Source organism: Peromyscus californicus, unplaced genomic scaffold (assembly GCF_007827085.1).
Source record: "Peromyscus californicus insignis strain IS unplaced genomic scaffold, ASM782708v3 Scaffold_15__1_contigs__length_86483966, whole genome shotgun sequence".
NCBI classification, from domain to species: Eukaryota; Metazoa; Chordata; class Mammalia; order Rodentia; family Cricetidae; genus Peromyscus; species Peromyscus californicus.
In genome coordinates this window covers 5,886,812-5,901,534 of record NW_026294447.1, presented here as the reverse complement: position 1 = coordinate 5,901,534, position 14,723 = coordinate 5,886,812, and the positions used below count along the sequence as shown (strand labels likewise).

Genomic DNA, 14,723 nt, shown 5'->3' with positions numbered 1-14,723 from the left:
GCGGCTGGCAGTGTTTCTCTGCCTCAGCCTTCCACTTCCCAGACCTCTCCTCTCTCCTTGTCCTGCCTATACTTCCTGCCTGGCTACTGGCCAATCAGTGTTTTATTTATTAACCAATCAGAGCAACACATTTAACATACAGAACATCCCACAGCACTATCCCACAGCAGGAGTCACAGATGGGAGTGATATTTTGGGTGCTGGGGTCCTCTGCAAGAGCAGTAAACATTCTTAACCACAGAGCCAACTCTTAAGGCCCTTGAAAATCTCTTTATAAAATCTGCTATTGGTAGAAAGTACTATGAAATAACCAAGCCTTTGCCACCAGCCTAACAGCCGGAACACAGTAGTCGTGCTTAAAACACATTAGCTGGACTAAGATCATGTGATATGATACTTTATTCTGTGCAATGGTCTGTCAAAACGTGATTAATATACTTGTAATATTCTAGTTAGAGGCAAGGAATCAGAATTCAAGACGCTGCAAATAAAGTGATAATAAATTAACTGCGGCCATTATTGAAAGGCTTCCCCAGCTCTTATTTATGCAGAAAAGCATTTTAAAATTCAGGACCCTACCACAAGAATCATGATCCTTGATTGCTTTTGCACATATGTATTCATAAGTATTTCTCAGGTCCTTAGTAGAGTAAGTCCTCTTGACCTGAGATCTGTCACCGTTCTAGGCCACATTTCTTACGTATGTTGCGAGAAACAGGTTTTTGTTTGCTCCTTTTAGTATTTCACTTATTATTTTTTCCCTTTCATTGCCTCCACCCTCATTCTCTGTCAATCTTTCATTCTTGTCTTCTTCTTTCATTCAAACGAGGCCAGGTGCTTCGTTTTGTTTTATCATCTCGTTCAAGATGGTGCCACGTCACCCACGGGGCAAGAATGCAGAGAGGTGCTGTCCTTTCTGCTGCCAGCGTGGAGCCCCGCCCTCTGCTGCTCACCTGCTCGGGTGGGGGTGGAGTGGGGGATGACACCCGGGCCACTGTCACGAGCCCCGGGCCCGGTTCCCTCGGGGCGGTCTAGACCCCCTCCCCCTCCGCAGAGCTGCCCCGCCCTCCCGGATCCCGGTCTGCTGAGCGCATTGATTTGCATATTTCTACCTTTGTTCCCCGGCCGTGGCCAATCAGCGTGCGGGGCGAGGCGGGGCGGCGGGGCGGGGCGTGCGATCGGCGGAGCCGCTGCGCCCCGCAGGTTGCAGAGTGGGTGGGAGCCGCTGCGGGCGCGGCACTGCAGCCCTGAGCCTGAACTCGAACCCGAACCCCCCAGCCCAGCCCCGTCCACAGGCCCAGGAGGTTAGGATCCAGCGGCTACCCGCCCAGCCCCGCCGAGGACGCCTCGACCCGCAGGCGCCCTCCAGCCCACGCGCCACGATGGTGTGCGGGGGCTTCTCGTGCTCCAAGAACTGCCTGTGCGTGCTCAACCTGCTGTACACCGTGAGTATCCCGCGCCCGGTGGCACCTGCGGGGGTCGCCAGCCTCCTCCCAGCCCGGCTGAGCCCCATCCCGCCCCCTTTGCAGCCTTCCCACGCCCCGGCCTCGTCCGCGGCCCCCTCCCGGGACCCCGATCCTGCTTGTCGCAGTCTCCGCCCGTCCTTCATTGTGGCTCTCTGCAGCCCTTCACTCTGGCATCCCTGCCCACTCCTCTGTCCCTCCCCGCTCTCGCATCGCTCCCCAGGATCCCATCCCCATCCTTCCAACCGCACGCTCCTGGCTCGCCATCCCAGCTGGAGCGCGACCGGAGGCTGGAGAAGAGCCCGGGCCTGGAGGACAGTTTTGCGGGGTAGCGTGGCCTGGTATGGACCCGGCGGCCTATGGATGGCGCGCTTCTGGCTCAGCCCTGAGCGCTGTTGTTTGAGTGGAGGCCGCCTAGAGACTTCACAGGATATCCGTGGCTTCCGAAGTTTGTTTCGTGCTTACATAAAGTCTCTTTGTTGATGTTCCTGTCAGTGAGGTTGCAACCTGATGCTTTTCCCATGCCTTCTTCCTCCTCCCCCTTAATCAATATCCAAACTCCATTTCAGGCGAAGTCCTTCAGTGTATAATCCTCCACCCAAGTCGTTTTTGTTTCTTTCTTCTCCCTGCTTATAAGCCTGTGCCTCCCAGTCTTAACGTTGGAAGCTCATTTCCATTTTTGATGCGTAATTCTGGCTGAACAGGAGGAAGACAAGGTGACGTCTATTGAAAATCTTCTACATCCCAGCCCTTTCATGTACATTTATCATTCTGTTATTTTTCTATGGCAAGCGGAGTTGTCTACATTTTATAACGGTAAAGACAAAAAAAGACTTTAGTACGATTCCATAGCTGGTCTGGAGTGGAACTGAGCTGTGGAATCTAGATCCTTCCATAAGCTGTCTTCACTGTGAGGACGCAACTTCCTCTCGGCCATCTCACTCCATGTTCCTTTCTATAAATACACCTGGTGCTTGCAGCACCCACCCTGAAAACAAACCCAGCTCCCCTGCGTTAGCAGAGCCAGGCCATCTGGGCCAGCTTAGGTTACCTACATGGGCAAGAGAGGCTGGCTGCTAAGGGTTGAGAGCAGAGACAACCGGTCATTTTACCTTTTTTTGGTGTGTGTCTGGACACGATGGCAAAGCTGTGAAAGCAGGCCAGAAATAGGCATCAATGGCATAAGCTTTTCTGGCTGGTTCTTAGGAATTCAGACAATATGTTCACAAATGGTAGACTTGGAAGGAAGGTTCTAGAACACACGGTGATATAGCTCCTTGTAATTGGAGATACATGTCAAGTTTCCTATCGAAATCCACCCCTCTCATGTGAAGCATGCTTACCATGTTGCTTATAAAGTAAATTCCCATCCGTTCTTCAACTGTTTTCTCTTATTAGCATGGATGATCTGCTTAGAACGTCACATTCTATTTTGAGCCCCCTCCCCCTCCAATGATTCAGTCATCTGTTTACCTGATTCTCCATCTTCCTGTGCCTACGCACACACAATGGCTGCTTCTGTGCGTCCTTGGCTGTCTGTATCCACCAATGTGCTATACATTTGAAAAACGGGAAGGTTTTTTCAAACCAAGTACCATTGCTTTCAAGACACATTATTTCCAGCTGTATTTACAGCATGTCATGAATGCCAGGAGAGAGAAACGTTGACCCTACAGGGATATGTTATGATTATTTAATATATGTCCCCCAAACTATTGACCCCCAAAGTGTGTTTTATTGATTTTTAACAGGTGTGCAGTAAAATTTAATTAATTGGAAATTCATAAGGCTGTAAATATGGTTAGCTTTTTAAAATCCTAAACTGTTTTAAACAAAGGGACAGTTCTTAAAATAAGCTGTTATCTGTCTGTCTCCTAAACATTGAAAATAGTTTATAATATAGTAAATAGGTTATAATATGGTAAATAAGTTATAATGTAGCAAATGTAACAGTTTAAGTGGGAGGTGAATGAGAGGTAAAGGTGGATGAGATTTTTAACAGGCAGAAAAATCTTCTGCAGCTATCAATTAAGTTCTGTGTTTTCACCGTCTCTCCCTCCACATTTTAAGATATTTAAAAGAATGTGGTTGCCGTCAGAGTTGAGCTTGGGCACTAGGAGGTATTTTTTTTAGGGCAGGAATAAGAAGATCCTTTGTAGGTTTCCTCCGGCTCTGGTAACTGCCGCGTAGGTCTGCTCAGTGCTGCAGGATTAAATATGAGGTCATTTCTCAGAGTGTTAGAACCAGGATTGCATGTGGGAGAGGCAGGTGCAAAGGCCCCTGCCTGCGTCAGACATCATCGCTGTTGTTTTGAAGCATTTCCTGAGGAACTTGGGACTCTAGCCACAAAACTGTGTGCATCCTCAAGTGATCGAATGAGCTTCATCAGTATGACCAGTCTAGAAACAGAAAGCAGGTCCCTAAAACACGTTGGAAGGAACATTCCCTAATTTGTTTCGGGAATTCAGTGACCCTATGGAGGTGAATAGTGGGTTTTTGTTCTTTTCTGCCATGGTTCTTAACTGGGGGGATTCTCCGGTACTGGGATAACCTTGGGTTAATGTAGTGTACGTAAACAATCTGTAAGTGTAGATGGAAAGGGGAAGCCCGAGCAGTGTGGTAAGGGAAAGGGCCACTTGCTTCAGAACTTCCTGCATTTAAAGATGACGAGTTTCTTTAGTCAACAGTGCTGGTTGTACGCCTGCTGTGTGTTGACATTAGCCTGGAGATGCAGCAGCAAAGCCAATAGGGCTCTGGAGTAAGTATGCTTTGATGAAGACTGTGTTTCATTCTACATATGATCTTGAGGACAGTACTTATTCTGCCAGGAAATTTTGTCTATCTTGTACTACATGGAACCCATGGGAAATGAGTATAGAAGCCCTGTACGAATGCGTACTTGCCCTGTATGAAGAAGGCTCTAGGTGGGGACTGGAACCCATGGAAAACGAATATAGAAGCCCTGTATGAATACCTACTTGAAAGCTCTAGTTGGGGATAGCAAATGGTGTGTGAGAGCTTAGACACCTTAAAATTTAGGCCTGAGTTTTGAAATCTTTCTGAGTTAGGAATAAAGAAGGGGTGTTTGACTTGAGGAAATGAAGGAGTAGCTTGAAAGTCTTCCATGTCTTCAGGGCACACATATAAATTAAAATTAGTTTGGGAAATTAATTACTTTATTTATTTATTTTGAGGTAGGGTACTGCTCAGTCTGGTCTTGAACTATGTAGCCCAGGCTGCCCTCAAACTTGGAATCTTCCTGCCTCAGCTTCTTTTTCCTTTCAAATTACTTAGCTGTTTATTAAATAGTTAATTAAATACATGAGTTCCTATTCAGAATTCCAAAAGTTCAAGGGTAGGGGGGTAAGTTTTGCTTTCAGTTATGAAACAGAATTACTGTTTTATATCAAATTCAAATTACTGTCTCCAGGTTTCATAGCAAAAACTAGAAAAGGTTTCAGATATTTAACTATGATGCCAGCCATTCAAATTTCCCACTGAAAACTGAAATTTCAGAATCCTCTGTATCTAAAGTTCCTGATGCTTCGTTTTGGCAAGTAAACTTGCCTGAACCTTACAGAACCCCTCTCTAATGCCTCTTGTCTGCTGTTAAGTCATCATGCTCTGGGAAAGTAAGAGTTTGTGTCCACAAATAAAAACAATGGTCTTTTATTTGTAAGAAAGTAATGACTGAGATGTGTTGACTATAAACACAGAATTACAATTTTTAGATTATTTTCTTGTTAAATGTGTATATGTGTGCCTCGTGTATGCAAGGCAAATAGTCTACCACCTGAGCTATATCCCTAGCTCCTGGATTTTATATTTAGCTATATTTATTTAAATATGTATTTAAATATTAATATAAATTTATATTTAATATAAAAATATATTTAAATATATTTTATATTTAGTAAAGTTTGTAGTCCTAATTGAGTCATTAAAATTCTGACAAATTGTAGTTTTATAATAGTCTCAACTCTCAAGTAAATAAAAACACACTATTACTTCAGCTAAGCAGAATCTCCTTATTGAAATTGCTTTCAAATGGTTATATTTTGCATTTTTCAAAATTCCGATCATTTAAAAAACTATTCTAGTTCATTTATTTTCCTTTGTTTATTTGTTTGTTTATTTATTTATTTAGAGACAAGGTCTCACTATGTAATCTTGACTGGCTTACAACTCACTATGTAGACCAGGCTAGCTTCCACCTCACAGAGTTCTCCTGCCTCTGACTCCCCAGTGCTGGGATTAAAGGCTGTGCCACCACACCCAGCCTCATTTTGCATTTTTGAATCAGGGTCTTGTTATGTCGCTTGAGCTGTTCAAATTTAATATCTTCTTGTTTCTGCCCCTCGTGCTGGTTAGTAGGCATGCACCACCACACCTGGCTCTTCAAATTACTTTGATACTTTAATGTGTGATTAGGTGTGTGCAGTAGTGTCCTTTTTATTCAAACCACTAAAGGTCCACATGACCTCTGACACGCCCCACTGAAAAGGAGCTCACATTCAGAGTGAAGTTACTTTCTCCGTTAAATCGCAAAGACACGTGCACTTGACAGGAGTCAGGTGTGAGTTGGGAGAGGGGACACCAAGTGCATTGCCTGCACATGGACTGGGGCTTTGAAGCCACTGGGTCTACAGCTAAGTTTAATGTGCTCTGCTGGACTCAGTTTTCTTACCCACAGAGTTCTGTTCTTGAAGAGGAGGTTTTTTAGGTACTCTGTTTAGGCTTACACAAAGAGGATACAGGACATTGATCCTTAGATCACAAGGACATTGGACTTCAGGCACAGGCCATTAGTCATTGTAACAGTCTTGTTTGTGAGGTTTCTGAGAAAGAAGAGTGCAATTCTATTGTAGAATTCTGGTTAGTGATGGCAAAATTCCTGGCTGTCAGCCAGAGAAACGGCAATCAGAACCAGGAGACGGAGGGAGAACACTTTTCTTTTCTCATGGCCTTCTGCTTCCTAGCCAGTAGCGTTCTCAGAGTGAAACAGGTTACAGATGTGCACGCAGAAGCACCGAGGGTCTTCAGAATGAAACAGGTTACAGATGTGCACGCAGAAGCACCGAGGGTAGTCACGAAGTTATTGCTGTAACCGAAGCTTGGAATAGAATGCTATCAGCTGAAGTGGAAGAAACAAATTCTGGGCCTGTTTTGAGGGTGGGGCCAAGATAATTTCTCATGGATTGAAAATGGGGTACCAGAGAAAGTGGCAAGTGACAGATGCCTCATGGTTGTGGCCTAGTCCCCTCGCAAGATGGAATTGGATTAGCAGGACCAGAGAAGGTTCAGTATGAGACGTGATGTCAAGGATTCTCAGACAGAGTTGTTAACGAGCCTTTGAGACTCACAGCGCTGGACGTCAAGGGAGAGGGTTACCAGGAGATACCGTCGAAGGTACCACGAGCATTAGAATGGCATTAGCAGAGTTGCGATGGGCTGAAATCAGTAAGTCAATGAAGGCAGGTAGAGAAGGTCAGTGGTCACTGACTGAAAAAATGACATTATGAGGTCTGGGTGACAAGGTAGATTCTGCAAAGGAGCCAAGAAAGGAACAGCTGTTTAAGCAGGAGGAGACTGTGATAGAGTTGAATGTTGGAGACACAGCAGTGTCAGGGAGATGGGCTTGCCCCTACGTATCAGGTGGTGCTGGTTAAGGAACTAAGACTAAATTGGCCGTAATTTCATGCTCTCACTACCACTCCTGGAGGATTTGGTGCTGGGGATTGAGCCTGGGGCTTGCTGTGACCGAACCTTGTTGCATGCTAGACATCTTCTCTACCTACTGTGCTCCGTCCCTGGGCACTAGTTACTGGGTTTAACATGAGGAAGTCATTGAAAAGAGCTGTTCTCCCTGCCCCACCCCCTTTTTCTTTTTACAATAACGACAGTGAGGACCATGTCCTCTCCGTTTTTTCTTTGCTTAGTGCACAGCTCAGCATTAATCACTGAATACAGAAGTCGGCAGGGGGCTGCTCTGCCAGTAACCCCACCTCTTTTTTGTAAGCGCTGCAGAGAAGAAAGGGGGTGGAATTTCGTGGGCAGCTTGATGGCATTTCAAAATAATTGACCTCGGAAAATGATTAAGTCAGGATCCCTTTCAGTTCCCTTTTATATAGTTTCATTGCAGGAGTCAAGTGCTTTGTGTTTTGTTTTTCATAAGCAAAAACCAGCGGTACTGTAGAGATCCCTACAGGTATGTGCAAGAGCAACGTTTGCATCATTTAAAGAGTTACAATGAAGAAAGAACCGGAAGTTTGGCTTCATGCTCAATGCCTGGCTACTTAGCAATGTCTGGATTATTCATGGGCTTCACATCTTCAGCGGGATGTTATATGTTATAACTACATCCATTTGCTTGATCTTTGAAATCACAAGTTCATAGCAAAATGCTTGAAGCACCTAGGGGAAGGTGCTTTGAGGCCTTTGTTTACGTATAAATCAAGTTCTGTATGGCATTGGCGGTGTACAGTCCTATGCTCTCATAATAGTATTTTAGGTTTTTCTTGCCTGCTGCTTCATCGGAACTACTGCTTTATGTTTATTTTGAGACAAAGTCTCACTGTGTAGCTCTGGCTGGCCTGAACTTCCTATGTAGGGCAGGTGAATTAAAGGCCATAGAGACCTGCCTGCCCTTGCTTCCTGAGTGCCAGCCTGTCTGCCTTCCTTCCTTCCTTTCTTTGTATTTATTTATTTTATGTGTATGTGTGTGTGTGCCTGAGTGTATGTATGTGTATGTCATGTATGCAGGAGTCAGTCTGTGGAGGCCAGGATAGGGTCTCGGATTCCCTAGAACTAGAGTTCCAGATGGTTGTGAACCAGCATGTGGGTGCTGGAAATCAAACCCGGATCCTCTGGAAGAACAGCAAATGCTCTTTACCAATGAGCCATATCTCCAGCTCTGCTTTTTAATTTTTTAATTATTATTATTTTTAAACTTATTTTTCTTTTATGTGTCTTGGTGTTTTCCCTGTATGTATGTCTGTGTACTATGTGCATGCCTGGTGTCTGAGGAGGAGGTCAGAAGAGGGCATCAGGTTCCCTGGAACTGAAATTACAGATGGTTCTGATCTTTCTTGCTGAGAACCAAATGGGTTCTCTACAAGAGCAGCCCCTGAGTCATCTCTCCAGCCCCTTGTTTGTTTGTTCTGAGACAGGGCTTTGATGTGTAACCCTGGATGACTTGAAGTTCCCTGGGTAGACCAGGCTGGCATCAAGTATGTGGTGCTTCTCTTGTCTGTGTCTTCCAAATGCTGGGCTTACAGGTTCATATGTATCACCATGCCTGGCTGTCAGAATATCCCTTTTGTTTTAGAGCTAATGAGACATTTTGAATTATTTAATTGCAACATCTAATCTATTTCTGATGATCAAAAGAAGTAGCTGGCTTAGACATGTTTCTATCCTTTCTTCATCTTTACCCCTATATCTGACTCTGGGTTTTTATTAAGATTAATTAGAATTCGTGCAACACCTCTTGTTCTTGAATAGGGTCAATATTTGATGAAACAATGTAATTTTATATGTTGCATATACAAAGAATATATGAAGACTGAAGAATAAGTATTTCCCAGTACAAGGATGAGGAGCAGTGAGAACCCCTCATCCAGCAGTTTGCACTGACCACCTCTTCTGCTCTAGGCATTTAGCCAAGTGCTGGGAATATATAATCAACATCTGCATTGACTGCAGGGCACCTGAAGTGTATAGGGCCCCTTTAAAGCCAGCAAAGCCGGCTGGGGCTGGAGCGTGGTAGTTCATGACTTACTTTCAGAAGTAGTCAGACCTCTCACATCTTGGGATTTTGAGAGCATAAGAGTACAGACTTAATATTAAAACAAGATAGGCAGGATGCCAGTGTGGGAATGACCCAATCTTCCTGGCTTCGAAAAGCAATTAAACATCAATTAGTGTCTGTGGTGGTTTGAGTGAGAATGGTCCCCATAGACTCATATATTTGAATGCTTAGTCCCCAGTTGGAGGAACTGTTTGGGAAGGATTAGGAGGTGTGGCCTTGTTGGAGGAGGCATGTCACTGGGATTAGGCATTGAAGTTTCAAGAGCCCTGCTTGTTCCCCATTAGCATTCTGTCTCTCTCTCTGTCTCTCTCTCTCTGTCTCTCTCTCTCTGTCTCTCTCTCTCTGTCTCTCTCTCTCTCTGCCTCCTACTTGCTAATAAGGATGTACGTTCTCAGCCACTGCTCCAGTGCCATGCCTGCCTGTCTGCTGTCATGATCCCCACCATGATGTCCATAGACTAATAACCTATGACACCGTCAGCCTCAATAGACTCTTTTTTTCTATAAGTTGCCTTGGTCACAACCATAGCAATAGAAAAGTAACTATGACAGTGTCTTAGTCCATTTTCTGTAGCTGTACTAGAATATAACAGACTGGGTAATTAATAAAGAAAAAATACTCCTCACACTTTCTATAGGGTAAAAAGTCCAAGATCACGTACTGACACTTCACTATCATTATGTGGAGAAAGGTCTCCCAGGGCACAAGAACAGAGGGCAGCCCAGGGCCCCTCCTGGTTACATAAAGCTTCTAAGCCATCATCGAGGCTCTGCCTTCAGCACCACATCTAACCTGAATTGCCTTCCCAAAGCCCCCTCTCCAGTTAAGGTCCGTCCCCTTGGTGCTGTTCTTTGGCCTGTGCTGTCTTGAGTTTTAGCTGACGATGTGCCCCTTAATGGTGCATTTGGTGGCATCTGGGGATCCTCCTCTGTGGATTTGTCTAGGGGAGCTATGCTGGATTGAGGCACTTTCATAATCCAGCTGTTGGGTGTCTTTTCCATCACAGCCCTTTTAACTTTTAAAGCTCTTCTTGTATATCAAGTTTTCTTTGTTTTAACGAGAAAACAGGAAAGGCTGGCGCTTCCTGCTCATAAAAACACCACTATCAAGGAGTTAACGGAGCCATAATCTGTTTTTATCAGCAGTCCGTCTCCCAGAGGAAGGAAACTATTTGTCATGGCTCTAAATTTACTTTCTATTACAATTGCTTTCACAAGAAAACGGTTATTATTCTTGAACAAAAGAGTCTTTGCAGTTGCTTTGTCTCACAAGGTATAGTGACAAGCCTAGATTTTTTAATTATGCAGTTACAGTTAATTTCATTTGAAGCTGTAATTTTTAGATTACTAACTTTGACTTGCAATCTCATTCTCCTTAAAACTGTAAACCAATGATAACAATTATCACTGCTGAGAAATAAGTCGTTTCATTAGTATATGGAGAAGACTCCTTTTTTTCTAAAAATTAAACAGTGATAATCTATCTTAGAAGTACATTAAATATCTTTAGGTGTTATTTATAGCTTGAAAAGTTATGGGGCTGGAGAGATGGCTCAGAGGTTAAGAGCACTGGCTGTTCTTCTAGAGGTCCTGAGTTCAATTCCCAGCAACCACATGGTGGCTCACAACCATCTATAATGAGATCTGATGCCCTCTTCTGGCCTTCAGTCCATGCTGTATACATAACAAATAAATAAATAAATCTTTAAAAAAAAAGTTAATCATGACTATTTGGTGGGTTTCAGTTATGATATGTTATAAAAACCAATCACAAGCATATACATCATTTTCAGATCATTTAAATTAAAAAAATCTTTCATTTGTTTGGGGATTTTGTTTTATTAGTATTTTCTTTCTTTCTTTCTTTCTTTCTTTCTTTCTTTCTTTCTTTCTTTCTTTCTTTCTTTCTTTCTTTCTTTCTTTCTTTCTTTCTTTCTTTCTTTCTTTCTTTCTTTCTTTCTTTCTTTCTTTCTTTTATTTGTTATGCCAGATCTCATTACAGATGGTTGTGAGCCACCATGTCGTTGCTGGGAATTGAACTCAGGACATTTGGAAGAGCAAGCAGTGCTCTTAACCTCTGAGCCATCTCTCTAGCCCATTATTACTATTTTTCAAGATTTATTTTTATTTTTAGTTATATGTATATGTAGGTGTCTGAGTGTGGCTTTGTATACGTTCCCGAGAGCCCCCGGAGGTCAGAAGAAGACATTGGCTCCTCTGGGGCTGTGGTGAGCTGCCTAATGGTGCTGGAAACTGAACCTGGGTCTCCTGAAAGAGCAGTGTTACCTCCTAACTGCTGAGCCATCTCTTCAGCGTCTCTCTTTTCATTAAGATTTATTGATTTTTATTTTATGTGTATGAACGGTTTGTCTGCATGTATGTATGTGTATCCACCTGTAACGTCCAGAAGAGGGTGCTGAGTCCCCTGGAACTGAGGTTACAGATGGTTGTCAGCTGTCATGTGGGAACCAAGCCTGGGTCCTCTGCAAGAGCAGCAAATGCTCTCTCTTAACTGCTGAGACACCCCTCCAGCCCCCATTTTTGGGTTTTAATCAGAGAAGTTGATTAGTTCACATAAGTTCATGGTCATGTGATTTCACTGTTTGCAGTGATAGATGCAGAATTGGTTTCGCATTGGAGGATCGAATCTATGTTCTTTTTTACTTTTGGGAGCATCCCTTACAAATGATGATTGTATTTGTGTGTTTGTGCTTGTGTGTGCATGGGAGGGGACAAGGGTGGTGTCTTGGTTCACATTTCAGACTCTTCAGATGTGACAGACCTGGAGAGCTTCATTTGTTTACTTTTGTGCTGGCAATCTAACTCAGGCCCTTGTATGTCCTAGGCAAGCACTGCCACTGAGCTGTTTCCTCAGCCCTGGAAGTGCTTTTTGCTGTATGTGCATGGAGAGTCAGAATGTTACTGCCAGTGGGCTTCGGGTGAACTTCTTTCCTTTTTTCCACAGTGGGAGTGAAGTGTAACGGGGAATATGGATGGCACTGGACCACTCGTCAGTGGGGATCAACACCTGTTTGGATGAGGCAGGGTGGGGCAGGGTGGGCTGATTTACAGGGAAAAGCAAAGCAGAAGATTTTCGAGTTGGTGCACATATGAGAAAGTGTTATTAACATTTCATAGTTTATTAACGAGGCATTTCATATACACAGTATATAACATGGTAGAGTCCTGTGAACGTAGCAGCTGAATCTTACAGATGCCCAGTGTTCTACCATGACATCTCCAATAAGTGAATGTTAGTGGAGCAGTCACTCTGCAGCCCTTTACCCCATAGGAAGAGAGTGTGAGCGCTCACTATCTCGAAATCTACACCTGGCATGTACGTGCTGTGTGTGACATAATAAGACAGCTCTTGAGCCACAGGAAATTGTGTTGCTGTTTTGTGCTTGGAAATTGACATATTTCATCAAGATTTATATAATGCTTGATATATCTTTTGTTTTTGAAATCTGTTGATTTCATAGGAATAGATTCAAATCACTTGTATTCTGTTATGCGAATACACTGGGTTTAAGGGTGTCTAGTCATAGGTGTGGGGTTGAATCCATTGATTTCCTGGTCCACACAAGGGTGCAGCAGTGTCCTGGTGTGTGTCTAGTTGGTGGACTGAGTCTTGAGGATCAACCTGAAAACAGAATTGCTAGGCTAGTGAGGGATTTAGGGCTCCTGCCAAATTCTTACTCTGTAAAGTGCTCCAGGGCTTTATCCTTTTGCCTGGGGTGAATTCAGATTCCCTTGACTGTGTCACTGGATTTTTGTGAATGTAGTATGTATGAGATTGTGTTTGGCCTAATATTTAGGATTTTGTTTGTTGATCGGCCTTTGGTTTTTTCTCTGATTGCTTTTTATTCTTAATACCTCCCAGCTACCTTTGAGCCAGTGCTCTGAGCTGCTGAGCTGTCTCTCTAGCCCTGCTTTTGATTTTTATATGTTCACCCTATTGGTAACTTCGCTCGTTTTTAATACTGTATTAATGCTTGGATTTCCTCTCTACGTGGTCATTAATTATGCACAGTGACCATGGTGTCCCCTCATCTGCTTTTTATCCGCTTTTATGGGGAAATTGTGTTCCTGAAATTTGAAGGGAATTTCATGTTTTGTCATTGAGTATGAATTTTTGCTCTGGGTTTTGTTGGGTGTCCTTTATCGGGGAAATTTTGTGGGATTTACTCTTACTCTTAAAGATTAATTTGTTTGGATGGCTGTTACTTTTCCTTCTTTGAAAAAAATGTTTCTCTCTCTTTTGGCACAGTCTCTTGGAGCACAGGCTGGACTCAAACTTGCCGTTTAGCTGAGGATGACCTTCAACCCTGATCCTCTGCTTCTACCTCTGCATCGGGATGACAAGTGGGGACCACCACACCCACGGTCTTGCTTTCGCCTAAGTTTTTCCTTCTGATTTCTGTTTTTAAATTAATTTTTTAAAATCACCTTTATTTAGTGTGTATAGGTGTTTGCATCACTGTGCACGTGTGTGGAGGCCAGAGGACAGCATGGTGGGACTCCCTTCTCCCGAATGTTACCCTCTGACCTCTATGTGGGTCCCAGGAATTGAACTCAGGTTGTCAGCTTGGCCGAAATGCCTTTAGTCACTGAGCTGCCCTACTGTTCCTCTCCTTTATTTGATGGGATGTATCTGGTTCCTTTTCACGTCTACATCTATAAAATATGACTCTCCCATTTTGTTCATATTTTCTTAAAATCCCTTTAGTTAGTTATTTTTATTTGTATTTTTGGCTGTTCTGGAACTCACTTACATAGACCAGGTTGGTCTTGAACTCACAGCACTCTGCTTCCTGAGTGCTAGGACTAAAGGCATGTACCACCATGCCCAGCGCTCCATTGTTAGTTTAAATATGCCAGTTTAAGCCTTAGCTCTGTTTACATCAGACTCCTGGGAGCTCCATTACTGTCGTGTCTTTCTCAGATTTTTTTTCCCTTAGGTGTTTTGAGAATTTTGATTGGTAACACAGCTTGTCTTTTTAAAATCCGGAACTGTTTGGGGTTGGGATTTGCACATGTCTCTCCCGTGACTTATTTTAGTTTGCTTCTCTGAGGTCTCCCTCACCCTCTGTCATTACAGCTGGTGATCAACTTTCATCTGAATTGTTTGGTGTGCAGATTCCTGCGTGCATGGGGGAGAGTGAATTTCAACGCCTAGAAGACTGGGCGTTTCCTTTTCTCAGATAACTCTTGAAGATACTCAGAATCTTTGTAGTTCTTCCACAGCACTTCACCTTGAGAAATAGCTTTCTGGAATTCCCAGCTGTGCGTGGTCTCGGTTCCACTTCCCAGTTCTGCTTGGCCTGAACCCAGAGTCTCCTTTAGACTCTGCTCTTGGCCAACCCCCTGCCCCAGAAGGCTGCTCTCCACCCGCTGGGCCAGGGCAGCGAAGACTTTCAGTTCTGCTTGCTTCTGGGGTTCTATGGGATC

General features: G+C 43.8%; 1 protein-coding gene across 1 annotated transcript in view; it reads left to right on the top strand.

The window, feature by feature from the left end:
- Positions 1-1,182: 1,182 nt before the first annotated feature.
- Tspan13 (tetraspanin 13) overlaps positions 1,183-14,723 on the top strand; it is a 28,689-nt gene continuing 15,148 nt past the window's right edge. Inside the window, exon 1 of the mRNA XM_052738344.1 lies at positions 1,183-1,445. Coding sequence (XP_052594304.1) covers positions 1,383-1,445 — 63 coding nt within the window. The 5' untranslated portion in view covers positions 1,183-1,382. The remainder of the gene's footprint in view (positions 1,446-14,723) is intronic.